The 18,072-nt window shown below is 43.6% G+C and overlaps 1 protein-coding gene across 1 annotated transcript in view; it reads right to left on the reverse strand.

Annotated features, from left to right (window-relative positions):
• Window positions 1–346: 346 nt before the first annotated feature.
• Window positions 347–18,072, reverse strand: part of LOC117879679 (cysteine-rich protein 1-like) — a 52,467-nt gene continuing 34,741 nt past the window's right edge. The window contains exons 3-4 of the mRNA XM_034774961.1: window positions 6,987–7,041; window positions 347–2,466 (exon numbers count right to left, since the gene is read on the reverse strand). Of these exons, the coding sequence (XP_034630852.1) occupies window positions 2,384–2,466; window positions 6,987–7,041 (138 nt within the window). The 3' untranslated portion in view covers window positions 347–2,383. The remainder of the gene's footprint in view (window positions 2,467–6,986; window positions 7,042–18,072) is intronic.

Raw genomic sequence — 18,072 nt, forward strand, 5'->3', positions numbered from 1 at the left:
CCAGAAACTGAAAATTTCTACCCCAAAACTGTCACTCTTCAATTTTAGGTTCAGTTTATGGTAAAAAAAAAAAGGGGGGGGGGTTGTTTTTTGAAAATCCAACAAAATTTATAAATTTTTTTTAAGTAGAAATGTTTTGGTTTTCTGTTTTTTTCATAATAATAATAATAATAATAATAATAAAACCACGTTGTGGATAATTTAGAGGGGGAAATAAATTCATTTCTCATGAAAAATAATTGGCCTTTTGGATCAGCTGTACAATTTAGCCTTTAGTGATAGGCATCACACTCAGAGCCTTTGGCATCCCAAAAAAAAAAAAAAAAAAAAAAAAAAAAGATTTTTTTGAAAAACACAAAAAATGTGTACACTGTTTGTAGCCAATCAGCAATGGCCTATCCCAGCGGTTGTGAGTCGGGATCCCAAAGTCGGTCGCAACCCCATTTTAATGCGGTTGCCAGGGCTGGCTTAGACTTTCTGGGGCCCAGGGCCAAAGCCCAAGCCCAAGGGCTTCAGCCTTGGGCAGTGGGACTAAGGTTACAAGGGCTGCCTGGAGCTGAAGCCCTTGGGCTTTGGTCCCCCCAGCCTAGGTCAATGGGGCTCTGGCTTTGGCCCCCCTACCACCCTGGGTGGTGGGGCTGGGGTGGGCTCAGGCTTCGGTTCCCCCCTTCTGGGGTCCTGTAGTAATTTTTGTTGTCAGAAGGGAGTTGCAGTGCAATGAAGTTTGAGAACCCCAGGCCTATCCTGTGATGTGATGTAGACTGAAGCCACCTGCAAGGAAAAGTTCTCCATTTCTGTAACTCAGGTTAACTGCATCAAAGTTGCTAACAACATCATCCTCTTGGTGTTTACCATTTGCATGCACCAGTAGCTAAGTTAAAAAGGATACCGGGCAACTGCCAACTGGATTGTATGATTTTCAGAGGGAAGAATTGCGTGAACTTGTTGCATAAAATATTAGACTGAAAAAGGTGAGAATGATTCATAATAGTGAAAGAAACTCTGAAAACTTGGAATGCAGATTGAAACAGAAATGGAGAAGTCTATTTCACATATTGAAATGATACCACCACTTATTCACAGTGACATCTATGGCAAAAACTACAGTAATTGGGAGTTTTCAAGTTCACTTTGGCTCATTGGAATCCAGAGCACACATTAAAAATCCATCATCTATTTTACAAGGAGTAGAGATTTAATAAGCCAGGCATTTCAGTACGAGAACATCACATCTTCCATTCTGCTGGAGTTTCTTTCCATTAATTAATTCTAGTCTGCTTTTGTATAAAAATGCAGATGAATTGGTATTTCTTTGATTGGGGTGTGGGTGGGTGTTTAATGATGTGAAATTCCTTTAGGTCTGATCATTCAGTACAATGGAAGAATGTGGGGAAAATGAGGGGGGGTGTAAAGACCCATTAAACTCCAGTTATACGGATTAGCAATGTTAATTCAAAAATAGCCTGTAATTTTGTGTATCAGAACAATACTTGATGGGGAAAACAAATGATCAATACTAGAGGAGCGTAGACTCTGACCATGGACATCAATGGCCCTACTCACATGCTTAAAGTTCAGGGGACTGAGTCAGGACCCTGGTTGTAATAGGAATTTAGGGTGACCACTGGAGGCATCCGTGACTGGGCAAATGCAGAGACATACATGTGTCTTTACAGGACTTAAATGCTATCCCTGGGCTACTGTTCCATCCACTCCAACTCACGTACACATGAAGACAAATTGCACCATGATAGAGATGACCGTTTCTTAGCTAGAGTAACCAAGGTATGTGCTGACATTCCCAACAGCTGCCAGTCAAAGACCGATTCAGCGAAGAAAGCTGGGGAAATATTGATAGTAATGGGTTCCAAGTTTCCAGCTTTTTGCCCTACTGGAGAAGATGAGGTGGAGAAATTTGTACATCTGAGTTGTCCAACCAGGGAATAATTGGAGACACCTATTGATCATTGCTGAGAAAGTTTCCACCTGGAAGTCCATTATACTGGTAAAGAGATCATTATTTACAGATTTCAGTGTCAATTCAGGTAACAGATGAGTAAACCAACAATTTCTAAGCTGTTAGAAAATCAAGTCGATGCTATGAATATGTCCCCTTCACACAAACAAGAATATATCCCATTAAAATTCATTGTAGCTCATTAAAATTCATTTATCACAGCACAATTTTAATCTGCAGTAGGAGGGATTTCAGTTTAGAAGCATGTTCTCTTATGACTTGTCTGGATTATCAGTCGTTCTCAGAAGCAACATTCTTCTTCAGCTGCATTTTTCTTAGTTTGTGGGTAAAAATACAATGCCATCTTGCTACTTGATCACAGTCCAGTAACGAGTCTCCGAGTTTTGAATATTAAAGCAGGGCCATCTAGGAGCTGTTTTGGTTTCCCACTGGAACTTTGGAAGAGGAAGCTGCCCCAAGAGATGAGCGAGACGTTGGCCGTCTTGTTCCTTTAAAATAACAAAACAAAAATACCAAGAGGACAAATGAATAAGAAAGCCCACAGAGAGGAACAAAAGGAAACATTACATTTCAGGGGGGATGGGGAATTAAAAACAGAAACGTACGGTAAAACCTTATCTTGCAGTGTTGTCATCTTTGAAAATCTCATCAAAGATTCCACTTGCTATTAAGAACAGGAGGAAATTATGCCTACTCAAAGCACTGTAGAAGCTGTGGCAAGCTGTTCAATTAAAAACTGAACTCTCATGAACTTCTCGGTCTCGGGAGAAACCAAACTAAACATGAGCTCTGATAACATCCTCTTCAACATGCAAGCTCAATGTCTTAATTATTGGGTCCATTTTGGCATAGAACAGCACTGTGGAATGCCTCTTATGTAGAGAATTTAGTCTGATGTCATAAACAGCTTTTGCAGTGTCAATCAGGTAGAACAGTTTCTGTGGCTAAGAAAAGGAATACACTAATATTTCTGTGTATAAAAGCACTGGGTTTGGTTAACAGTCATTCCTGAGGTCATGTTGTTGCGCTAAGGAATGGGTGTTCGTGAAAATGGTCATGAATCCTAAAATTTTCGATGAATTTAGCGTGAATGATCTTTTTTCACACCAGAAGTTGACTATTCATTGTTCTCCTGCTTCAAATGGTTCAGTCATCCAACCAGGTACCAGAAACATTACCATGTGACTCAGGTGAGCCACCACACAACACAAATAACACACAGAGAATGCCCAAATTAATCAGTTCACAAACAACACGTAGTGTGAAAATGTTTTGTGTAAACTCTTCTATGAATAACCATATAAAGAATGGTTTAAAAGGGGCTTAGGCCTTTTCTACACATACAAGTTGTACTGTTTTGAATCCACCAGTATAATTAAAGTGGTCCAACCTCCTAGTGGGGATGTCATTATGCTGTTATAAACGTGCTTATAGTAGTACAGCACACGAAGCAGAATTAAATATACTGGTATGAGGCACCTTTGGACCTGTATAACAGCATCCACACCAGGGGTTGTACTAATATTGGTTAAAAAAAAAAAATCACTCCCTTAACCAACATAATCATACTGGTACAAAACCTGTGTGTAGGCCAAGCATAGGTCCATAAAGAACAGTTCAATGTAGATTGTAAACTCTTCAAGGCAGGGAACATCTACTACTCTGTACAGCACCTTGCACAATGAGGCCCGGCTCTTGGGTGGTCCTTAGGCACTGCCGTAATAAATGTGGTTATTAATAAGACTAATTGGTTGTACAGCTATGGGTGAATTTCTTTCTCATGGCAATGAGTTCTAAACATTGGCTATTGCTGGGTGAATGAGATGCAAGCTTCCACCAAACAGATCTAGCCCAACCTACAAAACTTCTGCTATTCTAGTCCTGTGTCCTTTTTGATACAGTCCTGCCAACCATGCAGTAGTTTTGTGATATGTGAAACACCTCCAAATTCATTTTGACATGAGGCTTTCACTTCTAGAGATGAAAGGCTAGGGCATTACCCAGTCTGCTATCCACATTCTCTGAACATAATACAATTTTACAATTTCTTTTTGGATCAAAGATCTAATGCAAACCTGGGGCTTGATTCTGATTTCACGTACATTGCACATGCATGGAGAGGAGGCTCTGTTAGGATTTAGGAAATGCAGATCAGTTCCTGCCTTTATTCCAGATTTCTTTTGTGACCTTGGGCAAATCACTCAATTTCTCGGTGCCTCAACTGGGCTTCCATGGAGTCTCCTTTTCTCTCACTCGTTGTCTGTCTTGTCTACTTAGACTGTAAGCTCTTGTCTTTTACTATGTGTATGTGCAGCACCTCACACAGGGAAGCTGTGATGTTGGCTAGGGCCTCTGTGCACTGCTGTAAATGATAATGAATAATAAATAACCGACTTCAGGGAATTTGCTCCTGGTTTACACTGGCGTAAGTGTAATCAGAATCAGATCCTCTGCTGCTTCTTTGGAGGGGAAGGCTGGCCTTGTTCTTAAGCTTGTTGCCTGGGTCCCTTAAGATCTGGGTTCAGTTTTTGCTCTCCCACAGGCTTCCCGTGTGACCTTAGACAAGTCACTTCATTTCTCTGTGCCTCAGTTCTGCATCTGTATAACAACAATTCCCTCCCTCACAGAGTGGTGCTGAGATAATAGCGAGGAGCCCAGACACTATGCCTATGAGGGCAGCATGGAGAGAGCTCGGAGAAACGTTTCTGGCAAATAAAAAAATCGCCAAAAAATGCATTGGGGGGCCAGAGGTGGCTCCAGAACTGCTTGCAAATTTGGGTCAACTTTGCCCAATAATTTCCGCCAAAAATACCCAGAAAACATTTTTTTCTAAAAACAACATTTTGTTTAGACTTTTTTTTATTTCAAAATGGCATTTCGTTTTCACATTTGGCCAGTTTAAACAAAAAAGATAAAAATCCCCTCAAAACAGCCACAGCGAAACGCAACACTAAAAATAAGCATCACCATCATCATCGTTTCAAATCGACTAAAATGGTGTTGTTTCAAAACAAAATTATTTTTTTTAGAGTTTTTCAATATGATGAAAAATTGGGGGGAAACTGATTTTGTTTCAACTCGAACTGGATTTTGGGGGAGGATTTTCTGGCTTGGCCCCTGGACCAAAAAATCCATTATTCACTTAGCTCTGAACATGAATGCCTACGTTGGAGATGGATTTCAGAACCTGTCCTGTTTCCTGGGTAGGAAACTCTGCTATGATCAGGATCTGAGTCTGAATGCTAGCTGGGAATGGAGCTTAGGCCATGCACAGGTCCACGCCTCTGAAAGGCATTCTCCTCTTTTCAATGCGAAACAGTCAGCACACAATTCATGGTGCTTCATCAGATGGACATCAGGGCGAAAGTAACAGGAAAAGCTCCAATCATTTTTCTAAGATAACGGTCACCTTGTGTAATTCTTCCTGGCATGGGAGCAAAGGCCTCACCCACCAGTGGGAATGGAAACCCATGTGCATTATAAACTGTTCCTCTGGAGCTGGTCAGAGACCTCACTGAATCAGGAGCAGGCACGGACACTTTGAGGTAGAATGAGTAGCTCCTTCGGGCTCATCTCTCTCCCCTCTTTCACCAGATGCTACACGAGAATGAAAGGCACTTTGGACTCTATCCAAGTGGATGCAAATCAAGCCAGTCTGCAGTTTCTTGATGAGTTTGTTTGTTTGAGTGTCAGCTACGTCCCCTTGTTTTGTGAATATCCACGACATCAGGCAGGGCAGACGGAAGTGAGGGAAAAACAGCAATAATAATCATAAGGATGCCCTTAGCACTTATTACCTATAACACTTGCCCGATCCTCCTCTCACTGCAGGTCAGGAGTAACTACCCGGCAGCACAATGCAGTTATGACACAGTAAAACTGGTGCGAGAGGCAAATCAAGTGCCATGTGTTAGAAATGCAGTACAATCATTAACTAATTGCGGATTGAGTCCTCCTAACAGTGGAATAGGGTTTCCTCAGGTGAGTAAGGTTTGCAGGAGTGGGCCCTCTGTGAGTGAGGGATTATTACCCTCATTATAGAGATGGGGAAACTGAGGCAGGGAGATGAAGTGATTTTCCCAAGGCCACACAGATTTATTATTGTTATGTGTATTATGGTAGCGACTAGAGGCCAGCGCCCCGTTGTCCTAAGTGCCGTACAAACATATAACAAAGATTAGACCTTAGAAATGCCTAAGACCCAACTTTCCACTCATTCCTTTAGGCCATGCTACTTCCAACAGCCCCCTCTGTCATGTTCTTTCTTCATGCCATAGAAACGTTTGCTAAGACTATGCATCTCAGAAGGGCATAATGAAACTGGAAGATGTCAATGCAACATTAAGTATCATTAAGGATACAATTCTGTCATGGAGGTCATGGATTCTGTGACTTTCCGGAACCTCCATGATTTTTTCTGGGGCAGGGCTGGAGTAGCTGTCAGCCCTGGGCCACCGGAGCAGCAGCTGGGGTTGGGTTAGCCCCCTGGGGCTGGCGCGGCAGTGGTCAGCCCCTGCCACAGGAGCAGCATCAGGGCTGGAGCAGCTGCAAGCCCCTGGCAGAGCTCTGTTTGTCTTCCCCCCTCAGGGTATTTTCAGTCAAAGTCAGGGACAGGTTGCGGGCTAGCGTGAATTTTTGTTTATTGCCCGTGACCTGTCCCTGATTTTTACTAAAAATACCTGTGACAGAATCTTAACCTTAAATATTATTGACTGCATTTTCAAAGGGGCTTCAATCCAATATCTAAATTTGCACTTGCAAATTTGCCTGCATAAAATATTTGCACTTCAGCTTGGGATTTCTGAGGACCAATTAGGGTGTTGACTATCTAACTCTTATTTGCTCCCACAAATGCTATTTATTTGGGCCAATTCATTCTTGTTCCATGCATAAATGACTGTGCCTGGAAAAACAGGGGACACAGATTTAGAGGCTGCTTTTAAAAATCAGTCTGTTGAATTACAGGATTATAGTGAAGGGTGAGCTAGTGAGTAGGCAAGGATGTTACCTCTTGGTCCAAAGTGCTGCAGGTAGCAGTGATTGCAGTAGGGTTTGTCATCGTACTGTGAAAGAAGAACAGCAGAAGGTTTAGTGACAACTAAGGGCTAGTTCTAGGGACTAGGTTTTTCCTACACCCAGGAAATCCCTGAAGCACCACTTGTGATAATATCTTGTATACTGTTTTAGAGTCTCCCTTCCAGTTTGTCTCTGAGTATTCACAGTGTAGGTGTGGACTGATAAATCCCTGCATAGTTTGGCACTTCTGAACTAAGAAACCATCCTTCATTCCTTGTTTTACTTCCTATCGCAGATCTGGTCATGCTCCCCTGTTGCCCGCCCTCTTGCTTAAGAACATACTGGGCCAGACCAATAGACCATCTAGCCCAGTCTCCTGTCTTCCAACAGTGGCCAGAGCCAGGTGCCCCAGAGGGAATGAACAGAACAGGGAATCATCAAGTGATCCACCCCCTGTCACCCATTCCCAGTGTCTGCCAAACAGCTTGCTGTGAGGACTCCAACTGCTGAAGTCCTGGATGTTTTAAGCTTCCCTGGGACTCAGCAGGCTGCAGTATTGGTTCCTCTCTTGGTCTTCCTTGCAAATGTCTTGGGTGCTGGCTCTCAGTCTCTTATCTTGTCATGGGAATAGAGCCCCTCAGCCAGGGCCAGTTTTAAGCCGATTCACCCAATTCCCCGGAATCGGGCCCCGCGCCTAAGAGGGCCCCGCGCTCACACCCCACTCCGGGGGTCTTCGGCGGCATTTCGGCGGCGGGGGGTCCGCTCTGGGGGTCTTCGGTGGCATTTCGGCGGCGGGGAGTCCTTCGGTGCCACGGAAGACCCGGAGCAGACCCCCCACCGCGAAGTGCCGCTGAAGCCCCGGACTGCCGCCAGGTATTGGAATCGGGCCCCCTGGGTCATAAAGCCAGCCCTGCCTTCGGCCCACCTGCCTTAGGCCCCAAGGTCCAGCGTTGACCCCTACGGTACCCCAGTAGCTTAAACACCGCCTCTCCCAGAACTCCACCCAAAGGTCTGAGCCCGCTGCGTTACAGTTTAACTCCCTCAGGAGGCATGTGGTAGGTGCTGCACACAGATACTATGCACAGAATTCCAACACATTATTGCTCTTTAGTTTATTTATGTGATTTAGTTAATCACATAAACACACAGACTCATATAAAAATAATAAACTCTACACACATTTCCCTTCTCCAGCGTATCCTTCCTTTGGGAGTCCTGGGGGACCGCCTGTGTTCTGGTAGGTAGGTAGGCAGGCAGCATTCCCTATTCCACCGCCCACCTCATCTGGGTCCTGCTGCAGCTTCTCTCATCTTTAGCTCATGACAAATGGCCAAAGAGAGAGCAAATAGAACAGCTTATTCCTTTTATACTCTCCTTTGTCTCCTCTGTCAGGTGACTCCCTGGTCAGTCTCAACAGGTGACCCCAGAATCCTGGGAGCCAGTCTGTTGTTTAGAGCGATTCCATTTCAATGGTTGAGCACTCAAGTCAACAACCCTCTCTTGTTATTCCTTGGCCACCAGCCTTTGGAATTCTAGTCCAACATGGAGGTAACAGGACCACCAAGAAGGTAAAGAGCCCCACATCCAAAATGGAATCTGCAGCCTCATAAAGAGAGTTCATGCAGGGAGTTCATAATCCCAAACAGAACTCAGAAACTGTACAGAAAGATTCCCCCACCCGTCACACATCCACATTTGAGATCTGCTGGGTGTTCAAGCTTAGAACTCCCATGTTTAAATGTGGGGGAGAGAATGGTGGCAGGATGTTTCCATTTAAGGACTCTGAGCTCTGGAATTCACTTTGCTCTTTGGTGTTGTCAGATGTTGGCTGCGTGTGCGTGTGTGTTCTCTCTGTGTGCTACCCCAGCTCTGCGCAGATAGCTGATGCAGCAGACCTCGATCATACCACCCAAGAAAACCACAGAACCGTTTCAGTAGCGAAGGCTCCCAGCCAAGGTTATTGCTGACAAAGCACAATCCTAGCTCCCCGGATCAGTGTCTACGTTACACCAGCACATGTGTGCCTGTGACAATGGACCACCTCAGTCAATGGTGGGACTTTCCACTGCCCCGCTAGGCTGACCAGACATACTCTGAGACCCTTCTTTATACACCAGTACAAACAAGTTACGTATTGCCCCTCTGACATGATTAGTTACTGCCCCCTGACGTGATTTGTTACCACCCATTACCTTGTACATACTGGTTTGATCAAAACATCTCTATCCATCACACTGTCATCCTGACCTTATCACTAAGAGGGGGGTCAGTGTATCCTTGTATCATCTTCAGGGAGAGTGTTGGTACTATACTTGGTATCGGGGTGTTCTGGTACCACCCTTCTTGAATGTGTTTACGCGAGTGTCCTGTGCCCAGCACGTCTCAGGAATGTGTGTGTTTTTGCAATACCAGCCCTGTTCTTGCCAGGTTCTGTGAGCCTGCTCACAGGCTGTCTCTTGCTAACTTTGCTTTATATTAGCAAGGCTTGACCGCTACTTTAGTTTAGGCCTCATGCCGGGCCTCTGATACAAGGCCTCATGTCTCAGGCTGTCTTTCTACTATACTTGGGTCAGAGAGCTTCCAATCATGCTGCAAGAATCAGCTCTTTATCTGGGCCTTCATAGAGGAGGCAGATTGAGCGGGAAAGGCATGATTATTTGTATTTGTGGAAGGGTGTTGATTTGGGCATCTATTGGGGTTCTTGATGACTGTATTGGAATGTAAAATATACCTAGAGACTGTGACAGATGCTTGTGGCAGAGGGCAAGGGGCACTACTTGATCACTAGCAGACAAATTGCAGTTTCTTTTTTTGTCCCTTTCCACAGGTGTTCAGGGGAGGATAGGGAGGCAGGGCTCAAGACTGCAGGCCACTCAGCTATTCCTGTGACATGGTGGGAGGATTCATGTAGTGGGAATGGTCTCACCGGAAACACCTTGTTTAGGCAGGACAAAGTGGGCAGCAGATACCATTACCTGCTTTAGAGCTACCGTCAGTTCAAAGCACAGGACCTGGAGTGCTTACGGATCAGTGTTCTCACTGATGAGCCACAAGGTGGGAGACCTGTGGGAGTTTGTTACGGACATTGAGAGCAGGATAAGCTGCTCTTTAAACATCTATTTGCAATGTACAGAAAAAATAAACATGTCGTCATTGGGGAGTTCAGTCGGGGAGACATATGCAGGAAGTTTGAAGCTGCCACTATTTAAACGTCCTTGGAATTTCTGAAAACTATAGACGATAATTTTCTAACACTAAGTATATTATATCCAACTAGGAGTATTTCTATATTAGACCTTATTCTGACAGATAAAGAAGAATTGATCATTGAGCTAACAATTAGCGGTTGCCTAAGAGCAAGTGCTCATGACCTAATTACATTTGTTATGTGCAAAGAGGATATAGTCCTGCCCATTAATATATATATTTGGCATTTTAAAAGGGCCATTTTTCTGATGCTGGAAACAATTAAGATCAAAATTGATTGAAAGAAAAATTTTAAAAAATGGATGATAACTGGGAGTGTTTAAGAAAGCTTTACTAAATAAATCACAATCCTGCAACCCTGAAAGAAGTCTTATTCACATAAAATACCATCCTGGTTAAGAAAGGAAGTGAAATCAGCTATAAAAAATAAAGTACAGTATATAACAAATTGAAAAAGATGGAAGTTGATTGTAATGACTATAAATTAGTAGTTATGAAATTCAGACAATTGATAATGGAAGCTAAAGGTATCAGTGAAAAAGGTATGGACATAAATCAAGAACAAAGAAATTCCTAGAAATAACAGAGGTTTTTTACTGACAGATATGTTGTTGTGCATTTGGAAATAAGCTGTATGATGTAGCCCCATGTTAGAGGGATAATGAAATACTTTTTATTCCAACAATACCTAGGCAAGTTGTTATAAAGTAACTCCTAAAGTTAAACATTTTTAAATCTGCAGGATCAGATAACTGGCACCCATGAGTTTTAAAAGAATTGGCTGGCAAACTATCTGAACCATTGATGTTGCTTTTTAAAATATCTTGGAATACTGGGGGAAAATTATGGTGTGCCAATATTTTCAAAGGATAAACAGGATGACCTATGTAACTATAGGCCAGTTAGCTGGACATCGATCCTGGACAAAATCATGGAATATGGAGTCATGGACAAACTCAGACTGGAAATAAGCCATAATTTTTAACAGTGAGAGTAATTAGCCATTGTTACAATTTACCAACATTTTTATCTATGATCTGGAAAACAACATAAAATCATCAGTGATAAAGTTTGCAGATGACATTGAAATTGGGGGGATGGTAAATAATGAAGAGGACCAGGTCTCTGATATAGAGCAACCTGAATTGCTTGACAAGCTGGGCACAAGCAAACAATATGCCTTTTAATATGGCTAAATGTAAATGTATATACCTAGGAAAAAAGAGCACAGGCCATACTTCCACAATGGGGGACTCTATCCTGGGAGCAGCGACTCTGAAAAGATTTGGCGGTTGTGGTGGACAAGCAGCTGAATATGAGGTCCCAGTGCAACACTGTGGCCGAAAGGGCTAATATGATTCTTGGATGCATAAACAAGGGATTCTCGAGTAGGAGCAGAGAGGTTCTTTTACCTCTTGTATTTGGCACTAGTGCAATCTCTGCTGGAATATTGTGTCCAGTTCTGGATCTCTGACGACCAGAAACTGGGAGTGGAAGACAGGGGTGGATCACTCCATAATTGCCCTGTTCTTTACACTCCCCCTGAAGCTTAGATACAGGCCACCATGGGAGATATGATACCTGGCAAGATGGACCATGCTCTGACCTAGTATGTCAGCTCTTATGTTCCAGCATGATCCAATGGCTAGAAGTTGAAGCGAGACAAATTCAGATGGGAAATAAGGTGTACATTTTTAAGTCAGGGTAATTAACCATTGGAACAACTTACCAAGGATCATGATGGGTTCTCCATCACTGGCCATTTTTAAACCAAGATGGGATGTTTCTAACAGATCTGCTCTAGAAATTATTTTGGGTGAGTTATGTGGCGTGTATTATACAGGAGGTCAGACTATGGTCCCTTCTGGCTTTGAAATCTGTGAATCTATGAGAAAAGATGTTGACAAATTGGAAAGGGTTTGGAGAAAAGCTACAAGAATGATTTGAGGTCTGGAAAACCTGCCTTACAATGAGTAACTGAAGAAGTTCAGTCTATTCAATTTATCCTAGACAAGTTTAAGAGGTTGCTTGATGATGATCTACAAATACTTAAATGGGATGCATTACTTGCATCTGAAGAAGTGAGGTTCTTACCCACGAAAGCTTATGCTCCCAGTACTTCTTTTAGTCTCAAAGGTGCCACAGGACCCTTTGTTGCTTTTTAAATGGGAAAGGCATTTCTAACTGCAGATAACTCTTTAATCTAGAGGATAAAGATAGCATAATATCTGGAAACAAAGCTAGAAATAAGGTGCAAATTTTTAACAGTGAGTAGATTAAGCATTGAAACAGCTCTCCTAAGGATGTAGAGGTTTCTCTATCACTCAAAGCCAGTAAATCAAAATTGGATGTCTTTTTCTGAAACATATGATGTTGTGCAACCAGCAGTCTTGAGCTTCATGCAGGCATCCCAGGCCTGTGCCATGTAGAAGATCAGACTTGATTATCATCAATGGACCCTTTTGGCCTTAAAAAGATTTTTGGCCCTTAGAAAGATTGCTATTTTCCCCTCTCTGTCCGCCTGCTGAATCTCTCCACCTGCTTACAGAGAGAGTTAACTCAATGTAAATATGTAATTATCTGTAACTTAGAGCTTTCATTCAATTTTGCCATATCAATCATATGAAGGTCAGTTTCACTCTATCCACCAAGGAATTGTAGTCACCTTTGTAATGAGATGTGACAAATGTCTCATGAAAAACAGCAACACTCCGAACAGTTCAGGACAGAAAGTGAAGACTACCTTATCCAACCAAAACTGCAGAGGGAATCTAAGTAGTTATAATATAATTACCCATCTTTGAATTTGGACATGACATCAGAGTTAACTTCCCTGCTCCTGTTTTAAAGTCCCATGGCACCTTTGATGACCATAAGTGGTCCTGTTTTTGAATCTCATCTGAAAGACGGCACCTCCGTTGGGCAATGGTTCAGCACTCATTCAGAGCCAAGCATGCTACCTGCAGTACCACTGATAACACTTCCTGCAACACCTAGCTGCCCCATCCAAGGCCTGAGCTGGCCCAGTGCTACTTAGCTGTCGGAGGTGATGGATTTACAGCACCAGGTTGTATAGCCGCAAATATTTCTTCACTGGTCGAGCAATATATAACAGGTCACGTGAGGCAGTTTAGACGTAATGGGGAAGAAGCTGTGATTTGCACTATTGTGTTGGAAACCTGGATTGGGAGCAGGCACCTCTCAGAGTAGGGGAGACATAAAGACTCACACAAATTACATTTTAACAGGCAGGAGGGATATATTATAATTCACTTAAAAATATACTGTCAGATTTAAAATCATTGTTAAAGAAAACCCAAAGACTGTACGTGTGTTATCAATATTTCTTTATATTATTCAAATGGAAAGAATGTTTTCACCACAAGCGCCAGCTTCCTCCTAGTCCCAGGGGTGCTCAACTCCTGTGCCACCCCAGGCCCCCCCCCCCCCCCCCCCCTTCCCCCAAGACCCCACCTCTTCCTGCCTCCGTTCTGCCCCCGCCCCGCCTCTTCCCACCCAGTTCTGCCCCCTCCCCTGAGTGTGCTCCATCCCCGCTCCTCTCCCTCCCCTCCAGCGCCTCCTGCACGGCATGAAACAGCTGATCACAGCGGCTGGGAGGCGCTGGGAGGGAGCAGGGAGAGTTGATCAGCAGGGCCACCGGCAGGCAGGAGGCATGGGGGGGGGGGAATGCTGGCTGCCAGTGGGTGCTAAGCACCCACTAAATTTTTCAGTGGGTGCTCCAGGACTTATGGTTTTCACCATGGAGCTCTTTATTTACATTTCTGTATAATCTGTGAAACTAGACTCTAGAGAGAGACAAGGTCGGTGAGGTAATATCGTTTATTGGATCAACTTCTGTTGGTGAGAGAGACAAGCTTTTGAGCTCCACAGAGAGCTCTTCTTCAGGGCTGGGAAAGGTACTCAGAGTATCTACTCAGAGTATCACAGCTAAATACAAGGGGGAACAGATCATTAAGCATAAGGAGTTAACACATATTGCAAGAAACAATTCTAAATGAAGTGAGCAATTGCTGCAGTCATAGGACAATATGCCAACCTCTTCATGCATCACCTGGAGGAAGAATTTCTAGAAATATGCTGCATGAAATCAATGATATACCTGAGATACATCAACAATTATTTTTGCTGTCTCCACGGATGACCAAAACTCCCTCCTAGAGTGCCCCCCAAACTTCAACAACCACCAGCCATCCATCAAACTCTCTCTAGAACATTCCCACACCTGCATCACCTTCCTGAAAAACACCATCAGCTTCAACAATGGAGCCCTAGAGCTAGATATAAGGAAATCCACGAATCACCACACTTACCTCCACAGATTCAGCATCCACCCCAAACACACCAAGAAATTTATGTATAGCCAGGTCCTCAGATACCATAGAATATGCTCTGAGGAGAATATTCGGGATGCACACCTTAACACGCTCAAAACCACTTTCACCAAATAAGGACTCTTCACCAGAGAAGTAGATCGCATCATGGAATGAGTCACCCTAATTCCCTGAGAGAATCTGCTTCAATACAGAACAAAACAAAAAAACACCCCACTGACCCCACACTCCTAGTTGTCACCTACTAACCAACACTCGAACCCATGCAGGGTATCATCAAACATTGCAACCCATACTTGATGGGGACCACATCCTGAAAGAAATCTTTCCTGTCTTCCAACTTCTGGCCTTCCAACCCCCGACCCCCAAACTTGCCAAGCTCCTTATCAGAAGCAAACTCCGCAAAGATCAGGATACACCAACTGAAAGTGGCAGCGGACCCTGCCAGAACAACAGATTCAAAACCTGAAGCCATATCGCCACTGCTATGATGATCAGTAACCCCTACAACACACCATTCAAGAACCCTGGATCCTACACATGCTTATCACAAACATCGGTACACCTGCGCCAATGTAAATTTCTAGTGTAGATCTGCCCTAACTCTCCTTTGTCCTATGACTGAAGATGTGTTAATTTCCTACTTGATTTGGAATGGTTTCTTGCAACATGTGTTAACTCCTTATGCTTAACAAATTGTTCCACCTTTTATTGAGCTGTGACACTCTGATTACCCTTCCCAGACCTGAAGAAGAGCTCTGTAGAGCTCAAAAGCTTGTCTCATTCACCGACAGAAGTTATTCCAGTAAAAGATATTACCTCACCCACCTTGTCTCTCTGATATCCTGCGACCAACATGACTATAACTACACTGCAAACTGGATCCAAGTCAGTTTCTCTTGGCTTATTGCACTTCTCTTTATGTGCATGATGCTTCAATGTTTGGGTTGCAAACAGTACATGGGGAATTTTTAAATGCAAACAAAAAATGTGTTGCACTGAGTGGTTTGTTTGTTTTTTTAATATTTAATGAGAACCGTTAGACGTTTTTTATAATTTTCCATCAGAATCTGTTAGGCCGAAACCTTCTGCTAATAGATTATTTCAGTATATGAATTAGACGTATGGAGTTAGTCCATGCTAACTACTCCACTCTGTAGGAGAGACACTTTTCATTTCCTTTTAATTTTTCTTCAGTTTGCTTCCTTGTCTCCCAAAAACTGCACTGAGTCCAAAGCATTTCAGTGGGGGCTAAAGGCATGTCATTATTCCTCCCCCAAATGTTCCTGCTAATGGTATTTAAGTGCTGGCACCGATGTGGGTGTTCTCAGACAGAGTAAAATACAGAGCTGCTACAGGCGAGTTTGGGATGAAAGCAAATAAACTGACTGAAGGGCTGGGAAGGGGAGTGGCAGAGAGGGAACTCAGCAAGAGGGTTGTTTTTGTTATGGCCTGTCTTTAAAAAAAAAAAAGCAAGCAAAGTTTAGCATTTCAAATAAAGTATGAGCATTGCTTTGTACCACAGACCTCTTTTAGCTTCGCATTGCAGCTCGATATTAGCTGATGGCAGTGGACAGATCTGATCCTAGTGCAGATAGCTGCCATCCCGACCTCTGGCAAGCCAGCCTACCTCTAACTTTCCTTTTTCAATGTGGCTCTCTACTTCGGGAGAGGGAAAAAACTCCCAAACCCCAGAGGAATTAAAATTGTTGGGACCTGATCTAAAGCGATCGAAGTGGATGGAAAGATTGTGTGTCTCAGCAGCCTGTGGAAATGGAACCCAGAGCAGAGAGGGCAAGTCCTGCTTAAAATGGGATCAGGAATAATGCGTGTGCTCGATTCAAACCAGCGGTGTCTAGAGCTTTGCAAGCCATGGCGTCTGGATGTGGTTCAAAAGCAGGCTGGCCATTTGGAAGCAGCTGCAGGTGGAGTGGATTGGAGACTGCACCTGGGAATGAGTTAGAGTTGGATGGAGCTTCTAAATAATGGACCTTCTCTTTGGGCTGACGTGACCCATTTTCTCATTATGTGCTTCTTATCCAGTTAAAGTCACTGGCCAGAGCCTCAGCTGGTGCAAACTGTCACAGCTCTATTGAAGTCAGTGGTGCTAAGGACCCTTGTGGTTCGTTTAAATGGCATAATTGGCTTGTTGGATTTGAGGAGACATTGCAGGCCCGTATTTTTGTTCTGTGTTTGTACAGTGCCTTGCCCATTGGCGTCCCGATCCATGGCTGGGGCCTAAGGTGCTACCGCAGCACAGATAATTAATAATAGTGTAATGTTGTGGGTTGGATCATACCTCATTTAACCTGTTGGGTGTGGCTGCCACCCCTCATTTAAAATATTTGTAAGAGACACTTAAGCAGCTCCCACCTAAAACAAAGGCATATGCGAGTCTGCCCAGGAATTAGAACTGTGTGGGCTGAGGGCTTTGCTGAGCGTTGTTTGTGGGCGAGGATATGTGTGGGAGGGGAGAAGTAGGAGAGAGAAAGACAGCACCACAGAAGCAGAAGGAGCAAGAAGACAGTAAGAGAAGGCTGGTAATGTGCTTCTAAGAGAAAGCTAAGAGAAAGCTTTTTAGGCAGAGTTCTGGTTGGAAAGGGAGGCTTGGAACAGCAAGCAAGGAAACTGTCTCCCGCTATTTGATTCCTGCTGTGTTCAGGCAAACAGGACTTTATGTATAATCTTTGTAAAGAAACATGATTGCATCAAAGGCAATACCTGGCTCTATCACCAGTTTGTCCCCCTAACTGGAACAACCCATGACACCCTGTATTTAGCTAATCGCTCAGGTCAAAGGGAATAACAGGAACAAAACCCAGGTGTGTGTGGAGGGGATAGTTTAAACATCACTACCTAGTATTTCCCTTCAGTTCCTGAAATTAAAATGAGTGGGTGGATTTTCTTCTGTTTACCCCATATTGACACCTAGCAAATATGGAAAAAGGAAACGCCCGGTGTGTCGGGAAACTTCCTTAGCAAACAAATCCCAAAAGCCTGGGGGGTCTTTATGACCAGCCAGTGCTGCTGAGATTTCCCACCTTTAGGAGCACTAGGTCTTGTCATGAGCTCAAAGGATACTGTACAATATTACTGCCTGGCATTTTTCATTCTTCCCGCGCTGTGCATGGGGCTTTGGGGGCACTCAAAGAGTATGTCACCGACCAGACATTTTGAATCTCGATCATTATCTATTGCTGAAAAACACCTCTAATGCCCCCCCACACACACACACACACACGTGAACTCCAAGAATCGCCTTTCCCCAGAGCTGCAATTAACTCGTGATAAATAGCACCATTGCCACTAATGTTGCACTGCAGCCTGATGATTAAATGGCTGGGTCTGAAAAAACTCAACTTCTGCTTTTAAGCAAATTCATACAGTATTAGAGGGTGCATAGGGAATGCTGGTTACATGATGAAATCAACTGAGCCAGAGGTCAACATTTGCCAGGAAATAGTGACTGTCAGGACTAGCAGTCACTTTAAATCAATCCACTAGTAAAAGGAACTTCCC

This window comes from Trachemys scripta, chromosome 6, assembly GCF_013100865.1.
Source record: "Trachemys scripta elegans isolate TJP31775 chromosome 6, CAS_Tse_1.0, whole genome shotgun sequence".
Classification (NCBI taxonomy): Eukaryota; Metazoa; Chordata; order Testudines; family Emydidae; genus Trachemys; species Trachemys scripta.